We start from the raw sequence: 27087 nt of genomic DNA on the forward strand, positions 1-27087 counted from the left end.
TGAAGATCAAAAGAGTTAAGTCACTCAAAATATTTAGAACAGGGCTTGGCACTGACAAATTCTTATTGCTACCTTGTGTGCTGTTCTAAATTCCATACATGTGTCATCTTAGTAGGATCCTATGAAGAGAGGTGCTGATATCAACCGCATGTTACAAACAATAAAGCTGAGAAACAGTGGAGTAGAGAAGCAGCCCCACATCAGAGTGTGCAGCCGGGCTTCAGACGCAGCTGCCTGGGGTCCCGAGAAACCCTCCTAATCACAGCATCGTTCCAGAAAACACAACCTATTGGTAGGTAGTGACAGAGCACCAAGGTAATTGTTCAGCAGCCTCTAGCACCCCCTGCAGGAAGAGCTGGTATGTACTTCTGAGGGATTAGGCCCAAGGTCTAGAATAGTGATTTTCAGCCTTTTTCATCTCTTGGCATGCATAAACTACTTACTAAAATTCTGTAGCACACCAAAAAATGTACTATATTTTTTGCCAATCTGACCAAAACTAGGTATAATTTTTATTGATTTACAGAAAAATAATAAAAGTAATTACCTACCTTTTTGCTCCAAAGTGACTCTTTAAAAAATCACGTCTATATTTGTAAATAAGGATTTACAGTACTAAGAGTTAATGAATCAGAAGCAAACTTATTATGTGACATTACCAATAAGATGCAACTCTATTATATGACCTACATATTTATGGTTCAAGACAGAGAGTTCACGCCAAGGGCTATAGTTGTGTTGGCTGTTGTCATTTTTTTATTTGACAATCTAAGGAAAAAGAGGTCAATGCCCCTGGCTAAATAGTCAGGTATTACATGTGTTAAGAATTCTTGTCGCACATTGGTTGAAAATTGCTGGTCTGAAAGCAGAGTTGACTGGGAGAGAAAGGCATTTAGGCAAAGCTTGGACCATCTGGGGACCTACAAACCCTGCATTTGCTAGCCTGGCAAGTTCAGGGCAGGTAAGAAAGGTAGCTGGAGCTGGAGAGATCTAGAGTGTGCTAAGGACTTTAAATTTATGAAATTTAATGAGAGACAGAGGATTTCAAGAGTTTAAAACTTTTGTAGAATGTGACCTAGAAGTGTTGTTGGTGGAAATGAGGTCCTTGCAGTGTCAAAAGAAAAGCATTTCAGGACCACGCATGGGAGGATGTGCTGTGGTGGTGAGGTTCACTGAAGCCAAGCGGACCCAGAGGGCTGTCCCTGCGTCAGCTCCGTCCACTGTGGATAAAGTCCAGCTTTGTCTTCATCAGGCCCAGAAATAGGGCCAGTGTCCAGAAATTTTGTCATGCCAAGGCTTAGTCCTGTGTCGTCCCATCCCTAGTCTGTTCCCAGCTGCATTTGGGCTGGTGCTGTGCTCAGGCCCACACTTGGAGCCTGTGCTTGCAGTCGGCGTGGCTGCCGGACCCCAGGCAGCTGCTAGGCCCTCGTGGCTGCTGTGGAGAGAGATTGTGTGAGCTCAGGACCACACAAACAAATTGGCAAATTTGTGTTACTGAACCCCAGGCCTTTGTTAAACTTGGATTATATTCTTGGGCTTAGGAAGGACCGGGTGCTCTTCTTTTTTTTTTTTTTTTAAGATTTCATTTATTTATTTTTAGTCAGAGGGGAAAGGGTGGAGAAAGAAAGGAGAGAAGCACCAATGTTTCTCTCTCACGTGCCCCCCACTGGGGACCTGGCCTGCAACCCAGGCAGGCGCCTTGACCAGGAATCAAACTGGTGACCCCTTGGTTCTCAAGCCAGCGCTCAATCCACTGAGCCCGCCAGCCAGGGCACCATGTGTTCTTTCAAAGCAGCCAATCAACTTCCCAACCCTTCATAGGCTTGTGTTCGGTCCCCCACCTAACCAATCCATTTCCTAGATCTTCCAGGTTCTGTGTCCCTTAACCAACTTGATCCTTTTCCCAGACTAGACAGACAGGCCTTTACGCTCACCCTCTTAGCTCCTACTGGCATGAGTGGGTGGACCGGTTGTACCCGGGAGATTGGAAAGCTGGTGCTTCTGTTATTGTAGGTAGTTAACTAATTATTAATAAGAAAGGGAGCAAAGGGGATTAGACATTGAGCTTAATAAACTGGGCAACATAAGCCTGTTTGCTTAGCCAGGAAGCTATAGCTTCACATACTCCAGGGAATTAACACTCCTCTTTCCGCCCCTCTGGTACCGGATTGTTGGGGGAGCAGGAGGAGGTAAGCACATGCACAACAGAAGTTAAAATGGTGCAGGGGGGAGCGCATGTCCATAGAGGACTGCCAGGCTAATCTGGGAAGGGGATCCATTGGCTAGGGGTGGATTCATCAAAAGTCTGCAAAAGCTTGGGATGTAGGCTGGTTATTTTGGAAAAGCTCTTGGTTATAACCTCAAGGGAACAAAGAAGCGCGCTCTCTCTCAGTGACCTCACACACCCCGTTCACTCCTGTGTTCTCTCTCTCATCCTGGAACACACACAACCATGAGGGTCTAGCAGCCAACTGGGGCCTGCAGCAGACCACGCAGGCTCCAAAGAACTAAGCTTTAATATGAAACAGAAACTCTGGACCCTGGCCTTTGCTTTGGCCTTGCTGAGGACATAGCTGGAGTTTTTCCATGGTGGGACAAAGGGAGATGGATCATTGGAAACCCAGGAGCAGATTTCTACCTGCATAAACCTTGCCACACCACAACCTTTCTTGCGTGGGTCCATGAAATACTTTTCTTGTGATCTTGTGGAGGAGCCCGGTTTCCACTGGCAACACTTCCTTCCTACATGGGGGAAGCAGGGACGTTATTCTGTTTGGTGGGGCAACGCTGCGATCCCCTGGATTTCCTATGTTTGTTTCAGCTTCCCAACAAAACAGGCTCCCTGGTTGGTTAGGCTTCTTAATGTCTGATTCCCTTTGCTCACTTCCTTTATTTTTTTAAAAGATTTTTTTAAAAAATTGATTTTAGAGAGAAAGGGAGAGGTGTGTTTGGGGAGAGAGAGGAGGGGGAAGTGAAAGAGAGAGAGATTTGCTGTCTATCCAGACTTGGACTTCCTGGTGGATTCTTGCATGTGCCCTGCCTGGGGACTGATCCTGCCATCTTGGCGTATCTGGACGTCCCTTTAACCAACTGAGCTACCCGGCCACGGCTGCTCCCTTCCTTCATTCGTGTCTAACTACCGACGCTAACAGGAAAAACCCCTGAGGAATCCTCACTGGTGAGTTGCATCTACAGCTGTCAGCCCTCCTGCCCTGACTTGCTGAGTTCCCCCAGACCTGGGTGCTGGGGGCAGGTGCTGTGCTTCGCCTCTGAATCTGGAGCAGATTTAGGCATGAGTTGCTCAAATATCTAGGAAACCAATTAATGTCTAGCAATATTGCCTGTGGAAAGCAGGACAAGGACTAGAAGTTCAAAAACTGCAAATTAGCCCACCGGTCTCCAGGGTTTAGTCCATCTGGACTCTGACTCTACAACAGGTTCCAGGCATAAAAATGCCAGGCCGTGGGCAGGGCACCCATCAGGTGGGATGATTCATCCAGCAGGAGCCTTCAAAGATACCCAGAGAGGAGATTATGTTCACGTCAATGCGGCCAGTTCGAGTGTGGTGCGTGGCCGGGACTGAAGCGGCCCAGCGGCCCTATGTAAAATGGGCTTATCTCTACGGCAAGGACCTATTTTTTTCATAGCATTGATCATATGTTGTAGTTCTTTCTTTCTTTGCTCTCAGACTGTCTTCTAACAACGTGCTGGAAGGCACCTACGTGAAACCGGGACCCCGTCACCTCCTCTCCAAAGGATTCCTAGAGTAAAGGTAATTTGGAGAATGGTGAGGGAACAGCGACCGCCTCCCAGAGGTCCCGGCGGGCGTCTCCCGCCCCTCGGCGACCTTAATGGTCAGAGGCGACTGTGAAGGGCAGGTCGGGCTGTCTTCGCATACGGCTGCGCCTAGTAGCCCTGCTTGATGCGCCCGCGGCGGACCCAGCCAGGACCGGCGGGCTGGCGGCCCGGAAAGCGCGGCACCCCTTCAGCGGCAGCGGGCAACGCCGCGACACCTCTCGCGCGGCGCTCTGGGAGTTGTAGGCACCTCCCTTCTCACTCTCCTTTAGCTCCTTGCTCTCGAAACCCCAGCTCGTAAAAACAGATGGGCGTCGGACTCTCAAGCTGTGAACTTCGGGGGACTTTAATTTCTAAAAAGGTGTGTGAATACCATCCTCCCTAGGACGGCCCCGTGCACACCGCCTGGGGTGAGGACTACATTTTCCAGGGCACTTTGGCGAGGCGGGCTACCGGAGAGCGGTGCATTGTGGGCATTGTAGTCCAACGGTGTCTCAGGTTCCACTTCCTGAGCGGTCCTCGGCCGCAGAGAGGACTACATTTCCCTTCCACCCGTCCGCTCTCCCGAGGCCGTCTTGGCGCGAGACATTTGCGAGCAGAGTGTCTCCAAGATGGCCGCGTGGGGAAGGAGGCGTCTTGGCCCGGGCAGTAGTGGTGGCAGCGCCCGAGAGAGGTGAGATCGGAGGCTTGTTGCTCGTCCCCGGGCATTTGGCTTAGGAGCCAGTGACCCGGTGAGGCTCCCTGTGGGTGCAGCGCTCTCCCTGCTTTAGTTCCTGGGCTGCCCCTTCTCGCCCACCGTCCCTCTGTTCCTCCGCTGGGCACGCGGGATTCCAGTCCGAGCCGACCCGGAATCCGGGTGGGAACCGGTGCCCGCCCGAGCCGGTCGAAGCGGCCTCCACGGAGCGCTCAGGGTCAGGGCCCAGGCCGGGGCCGTGGTGGCGGCCGCGCCGCGCCGCGCTGGCCCAAGGGACCCGCCTAGCTGCCCGCGGGCCGAGCGTCGTTCTAGGCTCCCGTCCCAGGCTCCCGTCCCGCCTGGCCACATTCGGGCCATGTCGGCTGCGGCCCCTGACGTGGCTAGGAATGGCTCCTGGGAGGGAGAAGGAGGGGGAAACCTTCACAGAAAGAGCCAGCGGCGGGAGGGGAAAAGCGTTCTACACTTTTACCGGGGAGAGCCTTAACCCTCCCTAGCTGGGTCTCTTCGGGCGAGAGCCGGTCACTTCCCCGAGAGGGGATTCTTAATACTTTTGGATGGTTTTCTGCAAGCGCCTCTGCCGTGAAAGTCCTTTAAAGTGACCTTTCCTAATGAATGGTGTGTGGGTAGGGAGCTAGGAGCTTGTTTTTGTTCCGAGGTGGATCTCGATTTGGAGAACTGATTTCTGGAAGATGAGATTGGAGTAGTTTTCGTGTTGAACTTACAGTTTTTGCTTCTGGAAAGCAGTTTCAGCGTGTAGAAGTCACTAGAAGTTTGGGATAGTATGTGCATTGGTAGAGTCACCTGGATAAACGGTCCTGTCGATTCTCTTAGGGCATGATTGGTAGAGTAGAGGTCAGTAAGAAAGGGAAGTTTTTATGTTTGCTCTTTTTGACTTTTTGGTGAAGATTGATAGAAAAGCTCTTTCTCTCCCCCTTTCCCCTTTTTCTCAACTACTCTATTCTACATTATTCTTTTTCTTTGACTGATTCCATCAAGTATTCGTTGCTGTTGCCTGCAGAAGTTTTTCCCAGCCTAGATTATTCCTGTTTGGCAGTTTTAGACAGGCGCCTTTAGCTTGCATTTTATTCTTCAGTTGAGTTAGCCAGCATTGTTTGTTCTGCATTTCCTGTTCCTTGGAAAAGCAGGGAATGGCAGGCAGATATTCTTGTTTTTCCAACTCCCAACCTTGTATTTCTTAGGTCAGACCATAGAAATAAAGAAGTGACCTCAATGATTTTCCCAGTGGTCTTTAAAACTGGGAAACATTTTCAAAATCTTCAATGCAAACATCAGTCCTTTAGTAGGAAGTAACCTGTTTAGGAAACTTGAGTGTCAGAAAAGCATTCCTCTTCCTGGACAGAAACAACTAAAAGGGCCATATTGGGATGCCCCAGACATCATGCAGGGGCTGCTAAGCTTTTACTGGTCTAAAAAAATAGATATTGGGCATGTTTTCTCCTTGGTTCGAGGCAGTCATTAATCCAGAGCCAAGCTTGCAAACCAACAGCCCATAGACTGATTCCAGTCCTTGATTATTGACCCTCAGTTTTCCTTTCTTTTTTTTCTGGACACTCACTTTTTAAGAGAATTTAAACTAGTTGCCAGTGCTTATAAATTGAAAGATTTCTTTCTCTCTCTCTCTCACACACACACACACATTCTCTCTCTCTCTCTCTCTCTCTCTCTCTCTCTCTCTCTCTCACTCTCTCACTTGACAACTTGACTTATTGCTGTTACCTGCCTGGTCTCCGTAGGTGTCAGGTTGTGACCCTTGGCCAGGAACTGGGGCTCTGCTCGCCTATGCAGATGTTGTGTGTCAGGCGGGAATGGGGCATCTGGTTTTGTGGTTTGGGTGACGCCGTCTCTCCTCCTTCCAGGTAATGCACTGCTGAGGGGTCACCCCTCTGTTTGCACCATCAGTCTCCCTTCCAGGTGATGTGGGGTGGGAGTGGGGGGGGACACACGGGGACTCCGTTTGCCTTTGCTGTGAGGCCCTGGCTGGAGGAGTCGGGTTTCCCTAAGAGCCTGTGTGCCGAGCAGGGGGTGGAAACATAATCCTCCCACCCGCGCCAGCTAGCTGACTTCTGGGCACACCTCCATTCCTGCTCGGTGGGTGGGAAGACTGGGTGGGGCAGGCCGGATTAATTGATTGGCAAACACCATAGATTATGAGGCCCGAGCGTATTATTGGCTCTTATGACTGGAATATGGCTCTTTATGGCTCTCTTAAATGACATTGTTCCATGTCACATTTGTGCTGACTCAAATCTCAGCTCCACACTGTAAGACCACTTTCCTGAGTTGCTGCACAGACCAGCTCGGAATCTGCTTTATCTGAAACTGAAGGAAACATTGTCTGGTTTGGGACACTGGCCCGAGCAGGGCAGGGCTTTGGGCAGACTTTCCTGATTGGCCCGCGGCTGCAGTCTCCCGAAGCAGGCCTTGCATTTGCAGGCTCTGGAGCCAGACTGGCCACAGGGACCACTGCCGTCAGCTGTGCGTTAGTGCTGGTTGAGCTTAGAATGCGCTGCGTGTGGGGTCTTGCTTTACCTGGTTCTTGAGTCTAGAGCTGTGTTAATTTAGTAGCTGCTGGTCAGATGTGGCAATTAAATTTAATTAAAATAAAGTAGAATGAAAGATTCAGCTCCTCAGTCACACTGCTTGCATTTCAAGTGCTTGGCTGCCGTGTTGGATAGCGCGGCTGCAGAAGCTGTCTGTCACCGCCGAAGGGCTACCGACAGGACAGTGCTGGTCTAGGCCGAACAGGAGAGGGGTGGAAATACCGAAACAAAAGCTACTTGCATGTTGATTTTTCTCTTCACTTCATTAAATCTAGGAAATCAACAGTGTTTGTAATGAAGAACATCAGATTCTGAGCTGTAACCCGAATTCTTGTCCAAAATTCAGCACACTGGCAGCGAGCACATGAAACAGATTGCCACTTGTCCTGTCGACGTCTTTGAGACACACTGGCCCATCTAGGAAGGCACAGTGCAGGTATCTGTGTGTTCTGCCACTTGGGTGCTGACCCGGATCAGCTCACAGATGGTCCCACCTGTCCCCTTGGGCTGCTAGTCTCATTGTCAGGCCCCTGAGCACCCTGAGGTCTCCGTGACCGCCCAGCGCCTGTCCTCCTCACGGGGAGGTGCACTCCCATCTGGCTCTGATCGTGGCTGGAGGCGGCAGCACTGCCTAAAGGCCTGAGGTTTGCAGAGTGCCTGGCATGCTGGGCTGAAGGCTCAGGGTTTAGGGTGGAATCAGTTTTTGCAGCCTGATCCTTCCCTGGCCCGTGCACCCATCAGCGACAGCACTTTTAGGCAGCCAGTTCAGAGGTGCCGCCCGTCCTTCTGTAGCGCACTTTAGTCCTTGGTGCTTGATCCTTTGACAGCTTTGCTTTAATCTGTGAGCCAGACAGATGTGGTTCTAGAGGCCTAGGGAAGGGGTTAGCTTCCAGTTCCGCTGAACAGAAGGCCTCTGAGCTGTGGGGGAGGTGGCGCACATTCCCCCCGTTCTGATCCAGCCTTCTCCTTTCAGAGCCGAGGAGCCTTAAGGTTTACGGTAGTTGATCTCGCATGACAGACTCCCCTTGTGGCTCCAGTGTGTGGTGGAAATGCTTGTTTCCCCCAGGTCTGGAGGGGCCACACAGGCACAGTGTCTGCACCCAGGTCTGCGTGTGCACCTGGGGTGGGGGGGTCCCCCACAGCTGGCCGCCAGAAGGTGGACATGCGCACACCTGGCCACACGCCCCGACCCCAGAAGTCGGATATTGTAGGTTACGGTCTGCTGGGGTTCATCCTCTTAGACATAAATTTGTTTTCCTTGATTCACTCGAGCAACCTGGACTCCGGCTGCAGTGCCTGGTGCCTCTGTAGTTTAGCCCTTTACGCCACATCCCCATTCAGGCCCGACTTTCTGAAGCAGAGGGACGATCTTCTGTCCAGGAAGGCGAGAAGGAGGCTGAGGCCAAGCCTGAGTCCGGCTTTTCTGTCCGAGCTTCTGCGCACGAGTGCGTGTGAATGTGCGTCTCGGTGAGCGTGGACTGGACAGTGCGGGGCGGAAAGCACTCCGCAGAGTGGGCGCACACGGGAGCCTTCCCGCCACCCTTGTGTTCTGTCCTGGCGGTGGCAGCAACTTCACGGGCCACGGAGTTCTTGGGGAAGCTAACACTCGCTCAGCAGCCGTAGCAGTTCTTAGCTCGGGACTGTTCGTTAGGGCAGCCATTAGCCACTTGTGACTTTCAAGCAGTTGAAGTGTGGCTCATGTGTCTGAGGAACTGAACATTTTAATTTTACTTAATTTAAACAGCTGCATGGACCCTAATTGGGTGGTGCTTTGCAGCTGTCACTTGGTTTGCACACCCAGCCCCCACCCCATCTTTGCTGAAGCATTCTGGGAGAGCCAGGCCTTTTCCCCATTTGACACCAGGGAAGCTGGCCCAGAGTAGCGGGGCGTTTGCCCTCAGACCTGAAGCCAGTGAGTGACTGAGAGGGAACTTGAATCCTGGCCTCCTGTCTCCCGCACTTGGTGTGCTGTGTTCTTGTTCCCAAAGCGGAGCGCCGCTCAGTCACCGCAGCACAGAGGAGGAGAGTGTTCTCCTGCATGTGGCAGATGGAGGTGTCAGGTGCCCTGTGGAAGGAAGTTCCTTGACCTGTTTGGAACTGTTCTCAATATTGGGGGCCACATGCCTGTGCCTTTTGGTCCTATCTGGCCTTTATGTCCGCAGCATAGAATTTTACTGCTTTCTTTGGCTCTGGAGAAAACAACTTTTGATTAAACTAAAGTGGGTTTTCCTAGACCTGGGAGGTAGAGGTAGAGTTCATTACCTCACATATCGCAGGTGGTCAAGCGACCACATGCTTATTAGGTGGAAAGCAACATGACATACGGACTTAGTTTAATTAAACCCATTCTGGTAATTACTCTCATTTTTTTTTTTTTCTGTAACTCATTTCAAACGTGCTTCCACCGATGCCTGTCACACTCAGTCAGGCCCAGCTCTGGGGATGCTGAGATGAAAACACACACTCTGCTTCCAAGGAGCTTGGAGTCATCATCCTTCTGTGTTTCAGACGGAAGCTCCCACTCAGTCCTGCCTGGGAGCCCAGGGCCGCTCCAGGAGATGGGCCGAGGCGAGGGCTTCCAGTCTGGTTCTGTTTGGTTCTGCATCCAGCATGACCAGAAAAGGACGGTGGCTCACAGGGCATCTTGGCCAGCGCGTGCCTGAGTGGAACAGGGACATGGACCTCCCCTTCCCGTCCTCTCTGGCAGGCCTGCAGGGGCCAAGACCAGCACGACACCGGCCCCAGCCGCGGGCTTGCTCCTTGCGGGAGCGGGCGTCCCAGCCGTGCCCGGGGCTCCTGCGAGGAGCGCCGCCTCCCGCGCCCCGGGGTTCTGGAGGCCTGCGGCTCTGGTGCTTCACCCCAAGGCATACGGGACATTTTTTCCCCCCAGAAAAGTTTTATAATTAATGTTCCCATTATTTTAAAAAGCCCATTTTTTTAAAATACAAAATTCTAAGTATGAAGAAAAATAAAATGAAAATGTCACCTGCTAGGCCACTGTCCAAAGAAAACCATTATTGACCATTTTTGTGTTTAACACCTTTGATGTTCCATCCCCCCCATAGTTTGTCTTGGATTAAAAAAAAAACAAACTTTGTTTATTTCTAGAGAGAGGGGAAGAGAGGGAGAAATAGAGGGAGAGAAACATCAATGTGTGGTTGCCTTTCACGCCCCAAGCTGGGGACCTGGCCCACAACCCAGGCATGTGCCCCGACTGGAAACTGAACCTGCAACCCTTTGGTTTGCAGGCCGGCGCTCGGTTCACTGAGCCACACAAGCCAGGGCTGGATCTTCAAAAATTGTGTTAACACATCAGAAGTATATTTCTGACAAGCCATAAACTTCTTACTGTATGTATGACCCTTTAAAGCTGATACTTAAACAAGTACAAACAAAGTCCACAATGAGATACTACCTCACACCCATCAGGATGCTAGAAACAGTGTGGGCGAGGGCGTGGAGAAACCGGAACCCTCTGGCACCGCGGCTGGGAGCGGCAGCGGTGCAGCCACTTTGGAAAACAGCATGGTGGTTCCTCAGCAAATGAAAACTAGTTACTGTAAGATCCAGCAGTTCCATATCTAGGTATCCAAAGGATTGAAAAGAAGAGACTCAACACATTTTTATACCCATGTTCATAGCATTATTCACAATAGCTCGAATGTGGAAATAACTTAGAAGTGTCCATCAGTGGATGAATGGATAACCAAAACGTGGTTTATACATACATTGGAATGTTGTTAAATACCCTTGAAAAGGAAGGGCATTCTCACACATGCTGTATAACAGTTGAACCTTGAAAACATTGTGCCAAGTGAAATAAGGACACAAAAGGACAGATATGGTATGATTCCACTTACATGAAGTGCCTAGACTAGCCCTTTTCATAAAGACAAAGTATCAATAGAATGGTCGGATGTGGTGGGCGAGAGTGTAATGGAGGCAGAGTTTTAGTTTTCAAGATGAAGATGTTCTGATACCACAGTATGAATATACTTAACATTCCTGAACTGTACATTTAAAAGTGGTTAAAACAGTAAATTTTATTACGTGTATTTTACCATAATTTTAAAAAATTAATAGCACTGTGCTCACCACAGAGCCTAAGAAACAGAAAACTGGCATTTCCCTGGCCCGCATGGCCCCACCAGAGTTGTCTGTCATTTCCTTGCTTTTCGTCACACTTAACATACATGGAAACATCCCTAAATAGCATATCCTCTAGTTCTGTGTGTGTGTGAGTTGTGTACGTGAAACGTTCAAATGCACGTGTGCTGCGCCTGCTTTTCCTCCATCCAAGTGATAAGCCACGAAGTGTGCAGCTGTAACTGCGTTCCTTCTTGCTCGCGTGGAGGACGGCACAGCTTATCTCGCCAGTGATTTTTTGCTTTTACCAAATAGCGCTGCTCTGAGCATTCTTGTGCAGCGCTCACTACTGCGGAGGTGTTTCCACATTTTGGGATTCCGTGCTTGTGACCCCCTGTAATCCCAGATTCCTTTGAGATTGGCTTTGCAATGGTTTGGGGGACCAAGAGGTGCCCAGACCCCATGGGAAACCAGCGCTCCTGGAGGATTCCTGCGGTGGTATTTCCTGAGTACTGCCAGAGCGGATTCGGAGGGGAGGAGGGTCGGGTCTCGGGTCTCGGGTCTCAGGTCTCAGGCCGACTGGTTGAAGGCGGAGGAGGAGGCAGGCTCAAGAGCCCCAGGCCCAGGTGCAGCGCCTGCAGCGGCCACTCGCGCACAGAGGCCGGGCCCTGCTGCCCAGGCTCGTTGAGGGCTCAGCGTGCGCAGCAGCGCCAGCGCTGGCGGGGGCTTGGTTGGAGGAATGGCCCTGGTCTGGAGTGCTAGAGGTTCAAGTCACTTGGTAGAGGAGGACCCCCCCTTTTCTCTGGAGCCACTTCATTCCTCTCCCCACTGACAGAACTCAGGTGTTTGTATATCTGTCCGGAAGTAGTCTATGTACATAGAAGGAAATGTATACCTTCCAAAAAATATACCAAAGGTAGCATACCATAACACTGTTACGTACTTGTCACTTTAGTTCTTAGAGGCTTTTCCGTTTTCAATGTTTCTCTTTTTTTGAAATTTTTATTTGTTTTTAGAGAGGGAGGAAGGAAGCTAGAGACAGGCATCGATTAGCTGCTCCACCCATCCACGCGCTCATTGGTCGATTCCCGTGCCCCCCTGGCCAGGGGAACCCCGGTGTATCAGGGTGATGCTCCAGTGCAGCCTGGGCTCTCCCTTTTTTAAAAAAAACACCATTTTTATTATGCTCTCTTACTGGTAATTCTACAACTGCAGTGGAAAGCTATTGTGAACTGTAGTCCCTTGGGAAGCCCTGGGATCAAAAGATTCTGATTAGTTTTTCAAAAAAAATTTGCTCTTGTATACGAGGTTCATGTTGGGGGTTTGCTGGTGCTGCTCTGAAGTTCAAGGCAACTTCCTGATTGGATTCTTTCCTTCGTTGGGTTGCATCTGACCCAGAAACAAGAGCAGGCCATGGGGGGTGGGTGCCAGGATGGCCCTCTCTGCGGTATCCCCCGCCACCAGGTTTCTGAAGTGCCAGGTCTTGTTAACCATACAGAACTGAATCGGTGGTTCGGGCTGCCTTTGAAACCTGCATTTGCAGGGGCAGACGGTGGAAGGGGTGGGCGCTGACTGCCTGGTGGGGGACCTCTGACGAAGGGGGCCTCCTGCCGGTGCATCCATGTTTGTTTTGAACCTTGCTGTTTCCTTCCTTTCTGGTCCATCATATGGAATCCTAGAAATCTTCTCTAGACTTCATATTTCATCTTTGCCTAGTGGAAACATTCCTATAAATAGCACATCCTTTAGTTCTGTGTGCTTGTGAACTGTGTACGTGAAACACTGGAATGCATGTGTTGCGCACCCGAGTCCCTTCCCTGAATGGTGGATAACGGCTCTGGCTTTACTTAGGGAGCTGGTGGGCCCCAGGGCGGCGTGTGCAGCACTGCCAGCTGGGCTGGCTGCCAAGGCCGCCTTGTCTGAAGGCGCCGGGAGGTTACTCCTGTGTGGCTGCGCTCTTCTCTTCACGCTGTGGAGAACTGGTGCACGGCGACCGAAGGGAGTGGGGCCACCGGGCCACCGTGAGGCACGGGGCCCAGGAAGCAGGGCGCGCCATGGCGGGCTCCGGGCATGTGTGCACGGCACGTGCACCGCTGTCTGCACGTGCTGCTCCGAGCCGTGGTGTTCGTGCCTGCCCGCCGTCGCGCCTGTGCCGTGGGGGCTGGCGTGTGCGCACCTGGCCACAGCAGTGAGGGGCTGGCCTCTCACGCCTCTCCAGGCTGCATGGGACCTGTGGACATGCGCTCGTCTGTGTTAGCGGTGATAGAGGGTCCCTTGCCCACCCCGCCTGCCTGAGGAACCAGAGGGCATGGTCTCCTCTGACCCGGGGATGGGCTCGGAAAGGTGGGCCTGGGTGCAGGTGGGCGCCAGCGGGGCCTGCAGAGGCATGGGCCGGGCACCTGGGGAGGCGCTCGGGTAGCAGGGGGTGGGGCGCGGGGGAATCTGTCCCACTGGTGTATCTCCGAGGTGGAGTAGTCTGTGCCAGGTGCTGTGGTTCCAACTGGTATTTTCTTACTGGGCCTAACAGTGTTTTTTCATAACTTTTAGGATGGCTACAGTCCGCTGGGCAGTGAAGGGCTGCATGACTGAGGGAGATTTGGGGCCTGGCAAGAACGTTCTGTAATCCCAACCTTGATACCTACGTTTTGCTTCGAGTGCTCCAGGGACTTTGTGGCCAGAAAGCTCGTCAACAGCGAGGTGATAGCTAGCAGGACGTATGGCTGACGTGGAAGTGCCCCCCCTTTCAGTTCACAGGTCCTGAGTGGCCTGACCCTCCCTTTCCCTTGTCCTTATCTTTCCCCTCTTCCTCTCTTGGCTAATATGAGAACACAAAGGAAATCTCTGGGCCGGGACGCCTCTGCCGGGGAGGGGAGCCCGCCTCCTGTGGTCCCTGTGGACTCTCCTGTCTCATGGGACTTCTCTTAGGTTCCCTTCTTTGCCACGTTTAAGCTCTAAAGTGCCAAATCCTGCCTGGCAGTGATAAATGAAACAACCCCCGTTTTATCTCTGAATTAAAACCAAATGGGAAAAACTCCATAAAGGCCTCCAAAGGGAAGACCGACTTTTCCTGTTCCACAGTCTTCCGGTGGGTTCTTACAGAAACGGCTCATTAACTCACCCTGGAAAGGCAGCCCTGACGCTCGCACGCTAGCGAGGGGCGTGGCGACGCCCCGTGGTCAGGCCTCGGGTCCGACCTCGGGGAGCAGCTTCTCCCCAGTGCACACAGTGTAATTAGGGCTTGTGATTTAATTAGGAGGCTTCCTTGAGCTTAGCTCAGCTGCAGTTCCCTTTCAGGATCAAGAGTTCCCTCTGAGTCCCAGCCAGTGTTTCTGTTAAAGCGGCTCTGCCTGGGAGTGGAAGCCCCTCCGAGAGGGCGCTGCACCCATGGCACTCGGTGGCACTAGGTGGCACTACCAGCCCCTTACCAGTGACTTCTCATTGTAAGGTGACCACAGGAGAGCACTGGTCGGTCATTTATCCAACTAGAAGGAAACCCTGCTCTTAGACTCGCTTGTTTGCTAAAAGTAGCTTTCACGGTGCTGAACCCTGCCTGGGGGTAACGACTGGTGGAATGTCTCTACAGTCCTGCGCTCTGATCCCCGTCCTTCTTCCTTAACGTCTGCGCCTCGCAGTCCAGCCCCCACCACCCTTGACATGTAATTGCTTTAATCTTTGAAGGAGGGCTGAGACCGCCTTAATGCAGAACGCAGGCTCTAGGGGGTGACCTTGTTATGAAAGACTTCACTGGGCCCTAACGTGCGTGCCCAGTGACAAGGAAGCTCCAGGCCCAGCTCCCCTGCGGCTTTGCTCCAAGTGGCCGTGTGGTGCGCCTGTGCCGGGCTGTCCGAACTGCTGGGCCTGGTGTCTGAGCATTTAGGGCGATGTTTCTTGTTGGGTGGTCAGAGCTTCGGCGGGTGGGCCATGCTCCCCTGGCGTGGCCCAACAATGGATCCAGAGCCCCAGGGGGAGGGTTGTGGGCTCAGTGGGGAGCCAGGTGGGGGGCCCGGGGCCCAGGGGTTGCTGAAGGCAAGGGGCTGCTTTTCACTGAGGCATGTGACCAGATGGCTCTGCACAGCCTGGGACTACCACGGGTTAAGCAGTTTGATCCGGCCTCAACAGCTGTGTCCAGAAGCGTCCTCCTCAGAGGCTGGGCTAAAGAGGGCTTCTAATCAGATGGACAGATACCACAGAACCAAGTAAAGCAGTCTGTATGCTGGACAGCAGCACGGAGGTTCAGAAAGCTCTGGGCAGGCTGAAACAAGCCAAATGAACAAGGAGTTGTGTGCAGGTCTGCAAGGAGGTTTGCCTGACGGGGGTGTGGAGATTACACTCCGGATGGGAAGTTCTCATTGGAGGGTCCTCAGACTGAGAAATCCTGAAACTGCCTAAAATGCCCCGTTGGCCCATGGTCACTGCCGCTCTTTGGCCTTGATTTGGATCCCAGCCTTCCAGAAGGCTCCATCTGAGGGTCCTGCCACCCATCCCTAGTCCTGGGGGAAAGTCCAGCCAACTCAGCCACTCGACTCGGGTCTTTGTGAGTACCGTTTCTTACGTGAGTGAGAACAGTATTCACTGACAATGCCTAACAGTCCTGGGCTACATGGTCAGAACGGGCGGGCACATCTGGGTGCCCCATGAGATCCTTATGTCCATTAAGTGTCAGAGTCACTACTGTTCTTGGGACCTTGTCTTTTCCTAATGAAATCAAAGGGTTGCTGGCCTGGGGAGGGCCAAAGTGGCTTGTGCAGCATCCTTCTGCGAGGGTCAGAGGAGTCTGGTTCTCAGTCACCTGAGGCGAAAGTGACCGTTTAGCTTGTGTTCTGCAAGCCAAGGAAGACTGGGTGTTCGGTATTACCTGTCTCGGGGGTCTGTGAGTTTCCGTCAGAGAGCCCTGCAATTGCCCTGATTAACCAAGAGCAGATCTCACCTGCCGACCTTAGGCCTCTGTCCTGGGTGTGCTGATGTGGTTTGGGGCTGAAACCCTTGTTTCCGTGGAGCTCCTCCGCTAACTCGCAGACCTGCCAGTCCACTGCAGCAGACTAACCGCCAGGCTCAGTGCACATTGTAGGTTGTCAGCTTCTCGGCGGTCGGGGTAGTTTTTTCCAGCATCTTTTTATATTTCATTATTTTATTCTTTCAGAAAAACAGTTCTTCCCTGATTATCTTGACTATTGGGCTCTAAGGGAGACAGAAATGAAAACATCAGTGAGATGTTTTTATTTCGTCAGTGAGAACGCAGGCTCTCCGCGGAGCCTGAGGCCCAGACTCCCCCCTCAGCGGCCTTCCCCTCGCCTCTCAGCAGACATGGAGTCAGTGCCGCCAGCCTAACTCTTGTCCTTCTCCTGCCCCTCCGTCCTAAGGGTCAGCTTGTCGGCCACAGACTGTTACATCGTGCACGAAATCTACAATGGGGAGAACGCACAAGACCAGTTTGAGTATGAGCTGGAGCAGGCCCTGGAAGCCCAGTACAAGTATATCGTGATCGAGCCCACCCGCATCGGTGACGAGACCGCCCGCTGGATCACCGTGGGCAACTGTCTGCACAAGACCACTGTGCTGGCGGGCACTGCTTGTCTCTTCACCCCATTGGCACTGCCCTTAGATTACTCCCACTACATCTCCCTGCCCGCTGGCGTGCTGAGCCTGGCCTGCTGTACCCTCTACGGAATCTCCTGGCAGTTTGACCCTTGCTGCAAGTACCAAGTGGAGTACGATGCCTATAAACTGTCCCGCCTACCCCTGCACACACTCACTTCCTCCACCCCCGTGGTGCTGGTCCGGAAGGACGACTTGCACAGAAAGAGACTGCACAACACGATAGCGCTCGCCGCCCTGGTGTACTGTGTAAAGAAGATCTACGAACTCTATGCCGTATGATTTCAGTTAGAACGGGGAGAGAAGCCAACAACCCAGCCCACGGGAGACAAGAGTATTCAGATTGCACAGTAACATTTTTTTTGCTCCGTGAGACAATGGAGCCCGGGAAGGTGTTTGGTTTAATAGCTGTTATTTTTAAAAAATAACACATCACAAATGTACCAAGGGTTTTTCCAATTCATCACACTAAGATGTGGATTTCGGTAACCCACAAGGGTGTCTGTGGAAGTCTGGGCAGTGGAATGTTGATGGAAGCCGAGGGGGTGTGAATGTGCTTGGGGTGGGGGTCTTTAAGTACACTGTTTAACTGTACCATCCAGAGCCAACCAGAAGCTATTGACCATTAAAATTATGAGAATTTCAACTTCAGGTGTCTTTTCTTTCCATGACTGCCCGCAGCAGCTGCTGCAGTCTGCCTGTGGTGGGGCACCACGGAAGCTGCCCTGCTCCTTGGATAGGGTGCCAAGGCCTAGAGGTCACTGGGTCTCTATTGGGGTTCATGTGGAGAACTAGGGCCTGTGACCTCTTGTCCAGATTCTGATTCAGGAAGACAGAGAAACTAACGTCTGCGTATTTTTAAAGCACTGATGTGTACCGAGTTCAACCCACTGCCCGAGGCTGAAGGAGGAGCCCCCAGGACGCCTCTGCAGCACCCTCACCTGCCTGGCAGGCGCCCCCATTCCACAGGCGCCGACTCTTCTGCTCCACCCTCCCCACGACAGGCCTAGTATGTGTCATCTTCCACGTTCCCCCTGCGGCTCTGGGTAAATGGAAGTCACCCCTCCACAGAGAAGTGGGGCCCCTGCCTTAGCTGCAGCTTGACGGCCTCCGCCCTCAGCCATCCTCGACGAGCTCCGTAGCGCTTCCTTATGAAGGGCCCATCTTTCAGAGGCAACCAGACTAATTTTCCACGTACTTTTAAAGGATCCATTTGGCAGATCTTACAAGGGAGTAATGAAGGGGTGCATAAGGTGTCAAGGGGGTGACTCGGCTCTCTCTTGCACAGAGCGAGCCAGAGCTTTAAAAAGATTTCAAAAGGGACCCAGGGCCACCAAGGTTGAGAAACTTAATTCCAAGGGCCCTCGAGATACTAATTCCGTGGAGTGCCAGGGGCCAAAATAGTGCTGGGCAAACAGGACTGCCCACGTGGTAGTCGGGCTGTCTAGGTCGTAGTGAACTGGTAGTGGCGGAGCAGTGCCCATGACTGCTTGGGTGTTTGCTGGTCCCTGGGCTGGCTGGGTGGGCATGGCAGGTCTCCTGTAACCACCCAGCTCTGGAAAGGAGTCCCGGGCCCTGCCTGCAGATCGGATTTCACGGGGGAGGCGTCCGGAAGCAGACAAGCAGTGACCGTCTCAGGTCAGCTAAGCAGAAGCCCTCACCAGAAACGGGAGCCGGGTGCACTGAACAAAGTGATTCCAGATTCTGAAATGCCACTGCAATTCTGTGTCCCTTCCCAGAGAGAAGAGGACATGGTGGTGTGAACCACAAGGCAGGGGTGTGTTCCAGGACTCCAGGCTGTGCCCCTTGTGGGCAGGAAGGAGAGCAGCAGAGCCACGCCTGCCAGGTCTAGATGGCCTGTCCTGCTGTGGGTACTGACTAACCTGTTCTGCCACCTTCTACATAGACGTCGCTGACAAGTGGGTAATGCCCACGTGTAATATGCCACAATACTCTCGAAGAAACGTTAAATAATTGCCAACTGAGAGAAAGCGGAGACATGTTAGCTGGGCTCTCCTCTGCAAAGTCCACATACACGAGTCCTGTGTGTGTACTATTTCAGTGAATGGATCATGCAGTCAACCTGGTACCTGAGTCTTCTTTTAACTGCCCACCTCACTCCAATTTCAGAGAAGAGCAAGAGCCCAACTCATCAGGAAATGAGGAGCAGGCCCTGGCACACTTTTCCTATGTCTCTGTCCTTGTTACAATCTACCTGCCATCTCTCCAAAGTAGTGTTCGCATCCGGTTCAGCAGCTCAGTCCCTGATGAGGAAGGGAAGGGAAGCTCTCTTTCTCAGTGCCTGCTGGGGACCAGGCAGTGTACCCAGGGAGCTGTGTACTCACGCCATCAAATGGTGTGTGAGCCGCTGTCACTCGGAGCACAGATGTGCAGTGCTGCCGTCTGGAAAAACTCATTTGGCTTTGTTCTGCAAACTCTGATTTTAGCAGACGCACAAGACGGCTTGCTTCTGCTCTAGGACCAGTGAAACACCAGCAATCTTGAACAGTAAAGTGGAAAGTACCTTCGAACTTTATGCGAAGGCAGAACTAATTGAAAATCATGCTTTTCAAACCTACCCAGCAGAATTCAAGGATGAAAGAGATGGGAAAACAAACTTTGAGGGCAGAGAAGGGAAACTGGAATACCACTACCACTGGTGGCAGATGTTCATGTTCAAACGTGGGTTCAGGACTCCCAAGATTCAAAGGCCAGGCCATTCCTGGCCCAGCTCCCATCTTTGGGGTATTCCTGGACGGGGCACATGTGCCCTCAGGAAGGTGCTGCATTGCCATCCACATCGCCACCACTCACGCAGGCTCCATAGGCCTTTACCCAAGCAGTGTTCTCTCCAGGGAGGGGTGCGGAGCTCCAGAGGTGCCCAGAGGGCTTTAGGGACATCGAAGAACACTGCAACTGGCCCTTTTTAGTCCTCGCCTTTGTCCTTGAGGCTACCAGGAGCATCTGGCAGGGCGAGCACCTTCTTACCTCTGATATTGCCCATCTGCTCACAAGCAGGTGGCCTTTAGATGTGGCCTTTGGCAGACAGTGGATTTAGCAAGATTTTAATGGTTCTGTTTGTGTTAAACTATTTTCTATTTGTATGGTAGAATACAAAGTTTCTAAAGTTGAGTTTTAGAAAGTGAGTTTTAAAAAAACGTTAGATAAGGAAATATTCGGTGGTATTTGAATACGCCCCGAGTGTCACACGCAGGCGGAGGCCCTCTCTGCCCGTCCCAAGATCCGTCCCCAGCCCACGCCTGTGCGCCAGGGCTCCGTAGGCCAGTGCCGCAGTGGCCTCAAAACCAGCCGCCTCCGCGACACGGCTGATGCCGACGGCAGAGTATGCGCTCGACTGACGCTCCTCTTTCACTTCAGGAGGGAGGTGGATGATTTCAGAGAAAACTAAAAAGCCACCCATCAGGTCTGTAGCCACATCGCAACCACAGGCCCCTGGAATGTTGGGATGGGACCCCCAGATCTAATCCACTCCTTGTCCTCCCACTTCCGGGAAACTTGAGAGCCTTGTGCACCGACACTACGGGCTGCCTTTGGCCATTATGTTGAGGGTGACAGTTTAAAATACAAGCTCCATAGGTCCACAGTTAGAATGTAATGTAAGATAACTGCAATATGCTAGGAAATTTTTACTCCAATTCTGGGAAGCCTGAATGGTGGACCCACAATTTCCACTGTCAGCTTCAGTAACGAGGAAAGTTTCATCCTAAAGCTGTGTATGAAGCTAATTTATTCAACGAACCTCAACCATATATTGTTAACAAGGTGGAAAGGCGGACACGGGCACCCTTCCCGGCCCCTCTGCCACTGTCACAGCTAACACACAGGCTGCTTTCGGGGGCAGGCGCAGCTGTCGAGCCCTCCCCACTGCACGGGGCTTCTGAGTCTCACACTAGAGGACACACGGGACCATGGGGACGTTCCTTCCCCTCTTGGCTCTCATCTCCTTAGGAAGTTCACCTTCTGCCTGGAGTGGTGCCTGGCCCTATAAGCTTTGGGTGGGAGTCAACAGGGAACCTGGGAATTGCTTTTTGGTACTAAAGCCATCATCACCCGGGATATGTCATATGATCACATGTTAGCCCTTTGCTGTGCTGAATGAGATATTGTAGGATCCTGGGAATGGATATGAATAATGCCACCTTAAACTATAGCCTTTTCCTTTTACTACTAGAAGCAGACTCTGCCAGACCAATTAGGCAAGTGACCTTGGGTCAGTGAAACATGAAAACAACTGGGTCAAGGTGATGTCAGGCTGTCTTCTGATGTCCTGATTGAAAACCTTTCTAGGAGCCGGTGGAGGCTAGAATTCCAAGGAGGCATAGTTGTTCTAGTCCATAAGGACTATGACTCTTAGTGTTCCATTCCTTTATTTCATATTCTCAGCATTAAAACCCAGCTCCACATTGACTCCTTAAGGGTTATTACCCTGCACTGCTGGGAAGACACCTTTTTTGTTTCCCATTCTCAGCCAGCAGGGGTCTAGGCATCTGTAGGACACATGTACCTTGATCTTTCCCATCTGTGAGACAAATACCCAGCTCTGCATGGAACTAGGAGTTCTTGGATTTCTGCTCCTTTCTGGCCCGGGAGGCCATGAGGCTGAAGAAGAGGTCAGGAGCCAGAGTTCGCAGATATATGGCCAAGGAAGGCAATAGGTCAGCCAGGATCACGTCTTTCTTTTTCTTCAACACAGCAGCCAGAACCTCTTGGGCCACCTCCACAGGCGTTCGGCCGTGGGCCGTGGTCTTGTCCATAACTAAAATAAACGAAAGAAACACATGACCTTGGAAGCAGAAGTCCCTGTTTGGAGTTGAGCTGCCAAGGACCATGGTTTGGTAGGCTTGCCAGATTTCCCATCAGGCTCCTCCCCGTCAGGAGGCAGGTGGTACACCGCCATCCTTGACTCTCCTGTACTTCAGGAAATGAGGACCAGTTCTATGGCTCAGCATGTGAGCTGGATAAGAGAGATGTGGGTAGAGCATGGGAATAAGGAAGATGCCTCAGTAAGTGCTCAGAGCTGGTCTACAACAAAGGATGAAGACCAGCCTGGATGGGGGTCTCACACCACAGTTGAAGAGAGGCTTCCTGACCTTAGGCATTTTTGCCTTTTGAAACCACTGACTAAGGATGTTGAACCATCAGATTCAACTTGGGTGGCCTGGCTTGAGTTCTGCCAAGCAAGGGTGGAAGAAAACCATGATGCCAATGTGCACTACAGGCTCACTGAGGTGACACTGAAGAAATGTGTCAGAAGGGATGTCACACCCAAGGTCGTGCGTTAACTGATGTGGAGCAGGAGAAAAGTCCTTGGTTGGTTTTGGGTGTTAGAGTTGCTGTTGGGAGTTTAGGAGGTGTTAGGCTGGTTAACAGCAACTGATGTTTCTTGTTCCCTAGTAATCTGACAATTTTCCCAACCGGTTTGGCCGGCATAGAGGAGAGGCCACTATCACGGACCACTAGAAACCAATTGTGGACTTCCAGTCAAGATGGAGGCGTGGTAAACATGCTTCACTTCCTCGCTCAACCACAAAAAAGAATTACAACTAAACCTCAAAACAGATAACACCCACAACTTTCAGAAAATCAAATTGTATGGAGTTCAACAACCAGGGATTGAAAAAAGCCACATTTGTCCAGGTGGGTAGGAGGGGTGAAGACCCACGATGGCGGTGGTGGAACGGGCACAGGCAGTCCCACATTCATGTGTGGTGGATAAAAATTGGGAGGGATACTTTGGAGTGAGCAATTCCAGCCCCAGGCCACACCACACAGCACAGGGTTCCAGCACCAGGAAGATACATCCCCATAACTTCTGGCTGTAAAAACAAGTGGGGGTTGGGGAGGCAGAAGAAACCGCCAGATTTTCAGGAAACTGCTTAAAGGGCACGCACGGTCTTAAAAAAATACACGAAACCCACCCACTCAGATTCAGCATCGGGGCAACAGCTGGAAAGGCACGAATCACATATGGGGAGTCGGTGAAGTGACTGGAAATGGGGCAGGTGCTGGGCAAACCCCCCAGAAGCCAGGCAGCAGCACTGCCCCCTCTCTGAGCCCTCCCCACACAGATCCACAAAGCGGTGAAGCAGGTTGCCCCACCCTAGTGATTACCTAAGGCTCCGCCCCACACAATTTACAGGTGCCTTTCACAGGGAGTCAAAACAGCTCTGCCTAATATACAGAAACAAACAGAAGGAGGCTGCCAAATTGAAGAGACAAAGAAAAATGGCCCAAATGAAAGGACAGAACAAAACCCCATAAAAAACTAAATGAAATGGAGATAGCTAACCTATCAGATGCGGAGTTCAACACACTGGTGATCAGGATGCTCAAAGAACTCACTTAGTACGGCAACAACATAAAGGAAGAAATGATGGTTACACTAAATGAAATAAAGAAAAATCTACAGTGAACCAACAATGAAGAGAAGGAAGCCAGGATTTAAATCAATGATTTGAATCATAAGGAAGAAATAAACTCATACAGAACAGATAGAAGAAACAATTAAAAAAAAAAAAACGAGGATAGTATAAACTGAAAACTTACTTGAAAAAGTAATGAAAGAAAACTTCCCTAATTTGGTGAAGGAAATAGACATACAAGTCCAGGAAACACAGAGAGTCCCAAACAAGTCGACCCAAAGAAGACCACACCAAGACACATCATAATTAAAATGCCAAAGGTTAAAGATAAAGAGAGAATCTTAAAAGGAGCAAGAGAAAAGTAGAGAGTTACCTACAAAGGAGTCCCCATAAGACTATCAGATGATTTCTCAAAGGAAACTGCAGGCAAGAAGAGACTGGCAAGAAGCATTCAAAGTGTTGAAAAGCAAGGACCTACAAAGCCTGATTACTCTGTCCAGCAAAGCTATCATTTAGAATGGAAGGGCAGATAAAGTGCTTCCCAGATGAGGTAAAGCTAAAGGAGTTCATCGTCACCAAGCCATTATTACACGAAATTTTAAAGGGACTTATTTAAAAAAAAAAAGAGAGAGAGAATTATGAACATTAAAAAGGCAACAATTTCACAACTATCAACAACTGACTCTAAACAGAAAAACAAACAAACAAAACTAAGCAAACAACCAGAAAAGGCAAAGAATCACAGGTATGGAGATCATTTGGAGGGTTACCAGTAGGGAGATGGAATGAGGATAATGGGGGGGAAGGTGCAGGAACTAGAATAGACAGGGAGTTGTTAAGAATAGTATAGGAAATAGAGAAGCCAAAGAACTTACATGCACGACCCGTGGACATGAACTAAGGTGGGCGGGGGGCGGTATTGCTGTAGGGAAGGGGGGGTACCTGGTGGAGGGGGGCAAAGAGGGAAAAATTTGGACAACCGCAATAACATAAACAATAAAATATACTTTAAAAAAAAGCCAAAACCATTTGTAAGTTATCCAAACTGCCTGTTTCCTACCAGCATGTGTTCTCATCATGTTTTTGTTAACTCAGAAGAATAGGAGGTTTCTGACTGCTGCTTATTTTTAAATGCCACAGAGGAAATTTTTAAAAATTCTTCTGAGTATAAATAATATAAATACGAATCTCTCTCGATCTGTGCCTCTGTCTGGTTTCTACTGACTTGCCGAGTGAGAGAGCAGCGGCCACCCAGGGCGTGGGCAGCCTGGGTTCGGGCTGGGCCGGGGTGAGTGTAGGAGCTGGAGGCCCCTGATAAACGGACAGCACAGGCCCAAGAGATCACATCCAGGGAGGCAAAACAGAAGACAGCACTCAAGGGGTAGGCAGGCTGTATTTGAGCTTGGGAAGGCGAAGCTGGCTTCCATAGCAGCAGCGCCCAGGGGTCAACCTACCTGAGAGACAAAAACTGACTGGTCCCTGCTCGGCCTGCCCGCATCCTGGGGCCGTGCAGTTGGGCTCACTAGTGGTGACTGCCGTTCAGCTCAGCACTGTTGTTGGCTGAAGCGAGGAGAGTCCAAGATGGGTGCACCTAGCCTAACCCCACAAGATTGGGCTCGCTGCTTTGAGTACCCTGAAATCAGTTTTTCTCAAGCTTAGTGGGTGTGGAACCCTTTGGGTCAAGCAACCCATAGTTTCCATAAGGTTTATTCACTTTAACTTCCCTTTAGTTAATTGACAATGGGTTTACTGGAAGCCTGGCCGCATTTCAGCTTGGGAACTTCCTTGCCAGCCCTCAAAGTCCTGGCCTGCAGGGACCCTGTCCGATAGCTGCAAAGCGCGGTCCATGGTCAATGAAGATTATTCAGCATATAACCAACACTCATAAGTGTTTTCAATTTAAAATTATATTCAACGAATGGGCAAAGAATCATCAGGTAAGAGCAGAGTGTCTCACTGTGGCTGACCAACAGCTTTTTATAAAAGAAGAGGCCTGGCTAGTGTGGCTCAGTGGGTTGAGCACCAGCCTGTGAACCAAAAGGTCACTGGTTCGATTCCCAGACAGGGCACATGCCTGGGTTGTGGGCCAGGTCACCAGCTGGGGACGTGTGAGAGGCTGCAATCCATGCATCTCTCACATCACTATTTCTCACCCTCTCTTTCTCCCTCCCTTACTCTCTAAAATTAAATAAGTGAAATCTTAAAAATAAAAACAACAGAACCCCCCCTGGGGCCTCACCTCCATATCTGGAGCCGTCGGCAGTGATGGCATTGAGAGAGAGGTTGGTGTGGATGTAGCCGGGGCTGATGACGGTCACCTGGATCTCGTGCTGCTCCATCTCGGCACGCAGACAGTCAAAGAACGCCTGGGTCGCGTGTTTAGAGGCGGCATCTGCAAGGGGTGACGGCCAGAGTGGGTGAGTGGGCCGGTGCGGCGTGTGGCCTGGGTGGGGTAAGACCAAGTGTTCATTCCCGGTCATGCCCTGTCTTTAACTGGTTTTATAATTTAAGATTGTAAAATTACAATATTGCAGCAGTTTTCATCTCCTTATTTCAAGAAGTACATTTTGTCCTTGTTTTTAGGGAACACCCTGAAGTATTTAGTAGGAAAAGAGCAACATGCCTCCAACTTTCTTCAAATGGTTCAAGAGAGAAAAATCATAAATTTCATACATCATACACATGCATATATACACACAGAGAATATGATAAAGGAAATATGTTTTATGATAAATATAAAATCTGCATAACTGGGGAATCTGCATGAAGGGTACAATAAGAATTCTTTGTACTGATCCTGAAACTTTTAAGTCAGAAATTATTCCACTTTAAAAGGGAAAAAAACCCCTGCCTCCCCCCCAAAACACAAACTACTCAATGCCTAATGGGTAAAACATTCAAATTCAAATAATACAGAAGGATATAAAGTAAAAAAGTACAAGTCCTGCCTTCCAATTTCAATCGCCAGAGATAACCAACACTAATGGTGTCTCAGGATTTATTTTTTATATATCCTGTGTACATATGCATATCTGTGATTTTAACAGAAATGAGCTGATACTGTTCATATTATTCCTGCAAGTAGCCTTCTTCACCTGGTGAAAACAGGCTGGACAGCCTCCATGCCAGCCATGCAGACTTGCTATGCCCCTCTGTGCATCCCTGGACTTCAGAACTGGCCCTTTACAGTCGTTCCATGTTTTATCATTGAAGCTGTGCTATTTATTAGTGAGCACCCGTGCATGCATGGGAGCCTGTGCCTAAAATCTGAGACTGATTCTCTTAATGTATTTTGTTTAACGAATTTCCATCCAGTGGCTTTTCATCCGAAAAAGCTACCAAGCTTGCTCCGCCTCCAAGAAACAGAGCTACCTCTGTTCTTCTGTGATGGCTCCACAAAAGGAGGAAAGGGGTACAGTGACCCTACAATGACATTCTGGGGAAATGCACGGCATCTGCACTGAAAATCAGTGTCCTCCCATTCAGAGCTCTAAGCGTTTCAGCCTTAGGAAAGGGGATCCATTGGCCAACAAAACAGGAGGGAGAAAACAGAGGAAATGTCACAGCAAGTCACATGAGAAATCCAAGCGTCTGAACTCGCTACCGTGCCTTCTGGAGCCAGCTTCTTTGGTTCAGGCCACATGGCGCAGCCACAGCAGTAGGCTGTGGGGCGGTGGGTGGAAAGAACTGTCCCCATCAGAGTGATCCCGGAAGTGCTGCCCGCGCCCAGGGACTACAAGTAGGGAGTCACTCGGGGGCCCCCAGAACAGAAGGCCGCGCCCTGACCACCACGTCTCCCAGAGCTCTCAGGCTGCAGGCCGTCGGCCAGGCTCTGCTGACCTGCTCATCACTGAAGGGACAGTCCTCAGCCCTCCTGCCCACCAGGCACAGTGCTCAGCATGCCGCCCGGGTCACCTGACCTGGCCCTCATGACACTGGCGTGAGGGGGTAACGCTGCCCTCCCGCCTCATGA

At 50.9% G+C, this 27087-nt stretch overlaps 2 protein-coding genes across 5 annotated transcripts in view; one reads left to right on the forward strand and one right to left on the reverse strand.

Moving 5' to 3' along the window:
• The first annotated feature begins 4388 nt into the window (after window positions 1-4388).
• Window positions 4389-17377, forward strand: TMEM11 (transmembrane protein 11). 2 transcript variants are annotated; one of them, XR_008528949.1, is made up of 3 exons: window positions 4403-4468; window positions 7326-7486; window positions 16497-16629. XR_008528949.1 is itself a non-coding variant. In XM_054571109.1 (2 exons), exons 1-2 carry the CDS (start codon window positions 4407-4409, stop codon window positions 17011-17013), a joined length of 579 nt encoding a protein of 192 aa, XP_054427084.1. In that variant the 5' UTR covers window positions 4389-4406; the 3' UTR covers window positions 17014-17377. The 2 variants fall into 2 exon arrangements, 1 of the variants encoding a protein (XP_054427084.1); XM_054571109.1 differs by lacking the exon at window positions 7326-7486 and having other exon boundaries at window positions 4389-4468; window positions 16497-17377.
• A 3118-nt stretch (window positions 17378-20495) lies between these two features.
• Window positions 20496-27087, reverse strand: part of DHRS7B (dehydrogenase/reductase 7B) — a 77465-nt gene continuing 70873 nt past the window's right edge. For all 3 annotated transcript variants that reach the window (XM_054571110.1, XM_054571111.1, XM_054571112.1), the window contains exons 6-7: window positions 25354-25506; window positions 20496-21508 (exon numbers count right to left, since the gene is read on the reverse strand). In XM_054571110.1, the coding sequence (XP_054427085.1) occupies window positions 21303-21508; window positions 25354-25506 (359 nt within the window). In that variant the 3' untranslated portion in view covers window positions 20496-21302. The remainder of the gene's footprint in view (window positions 21509-25353; window positions 25507-27087) is intronic.

The sequence above is a fragment of the Pteronotus mesoamericanus genome, unplaced genomic scaffold (genome assembly GCF_021234165.1).
Source record: "Pteronotus mesoamericanus isolate MK-2021 breed Mesoamerican mustached bat unplaced genomic scaffold, CSHL_Meso_final contig_22, whole genome shotgun sequence".
NCBI classification, from domain to species: Eukaryota; Metazoa; Chordata; class Mammalia; order Chiroptera; family Mormoopidae; genus Pteronotus; species Pteronotus mesoamericanus.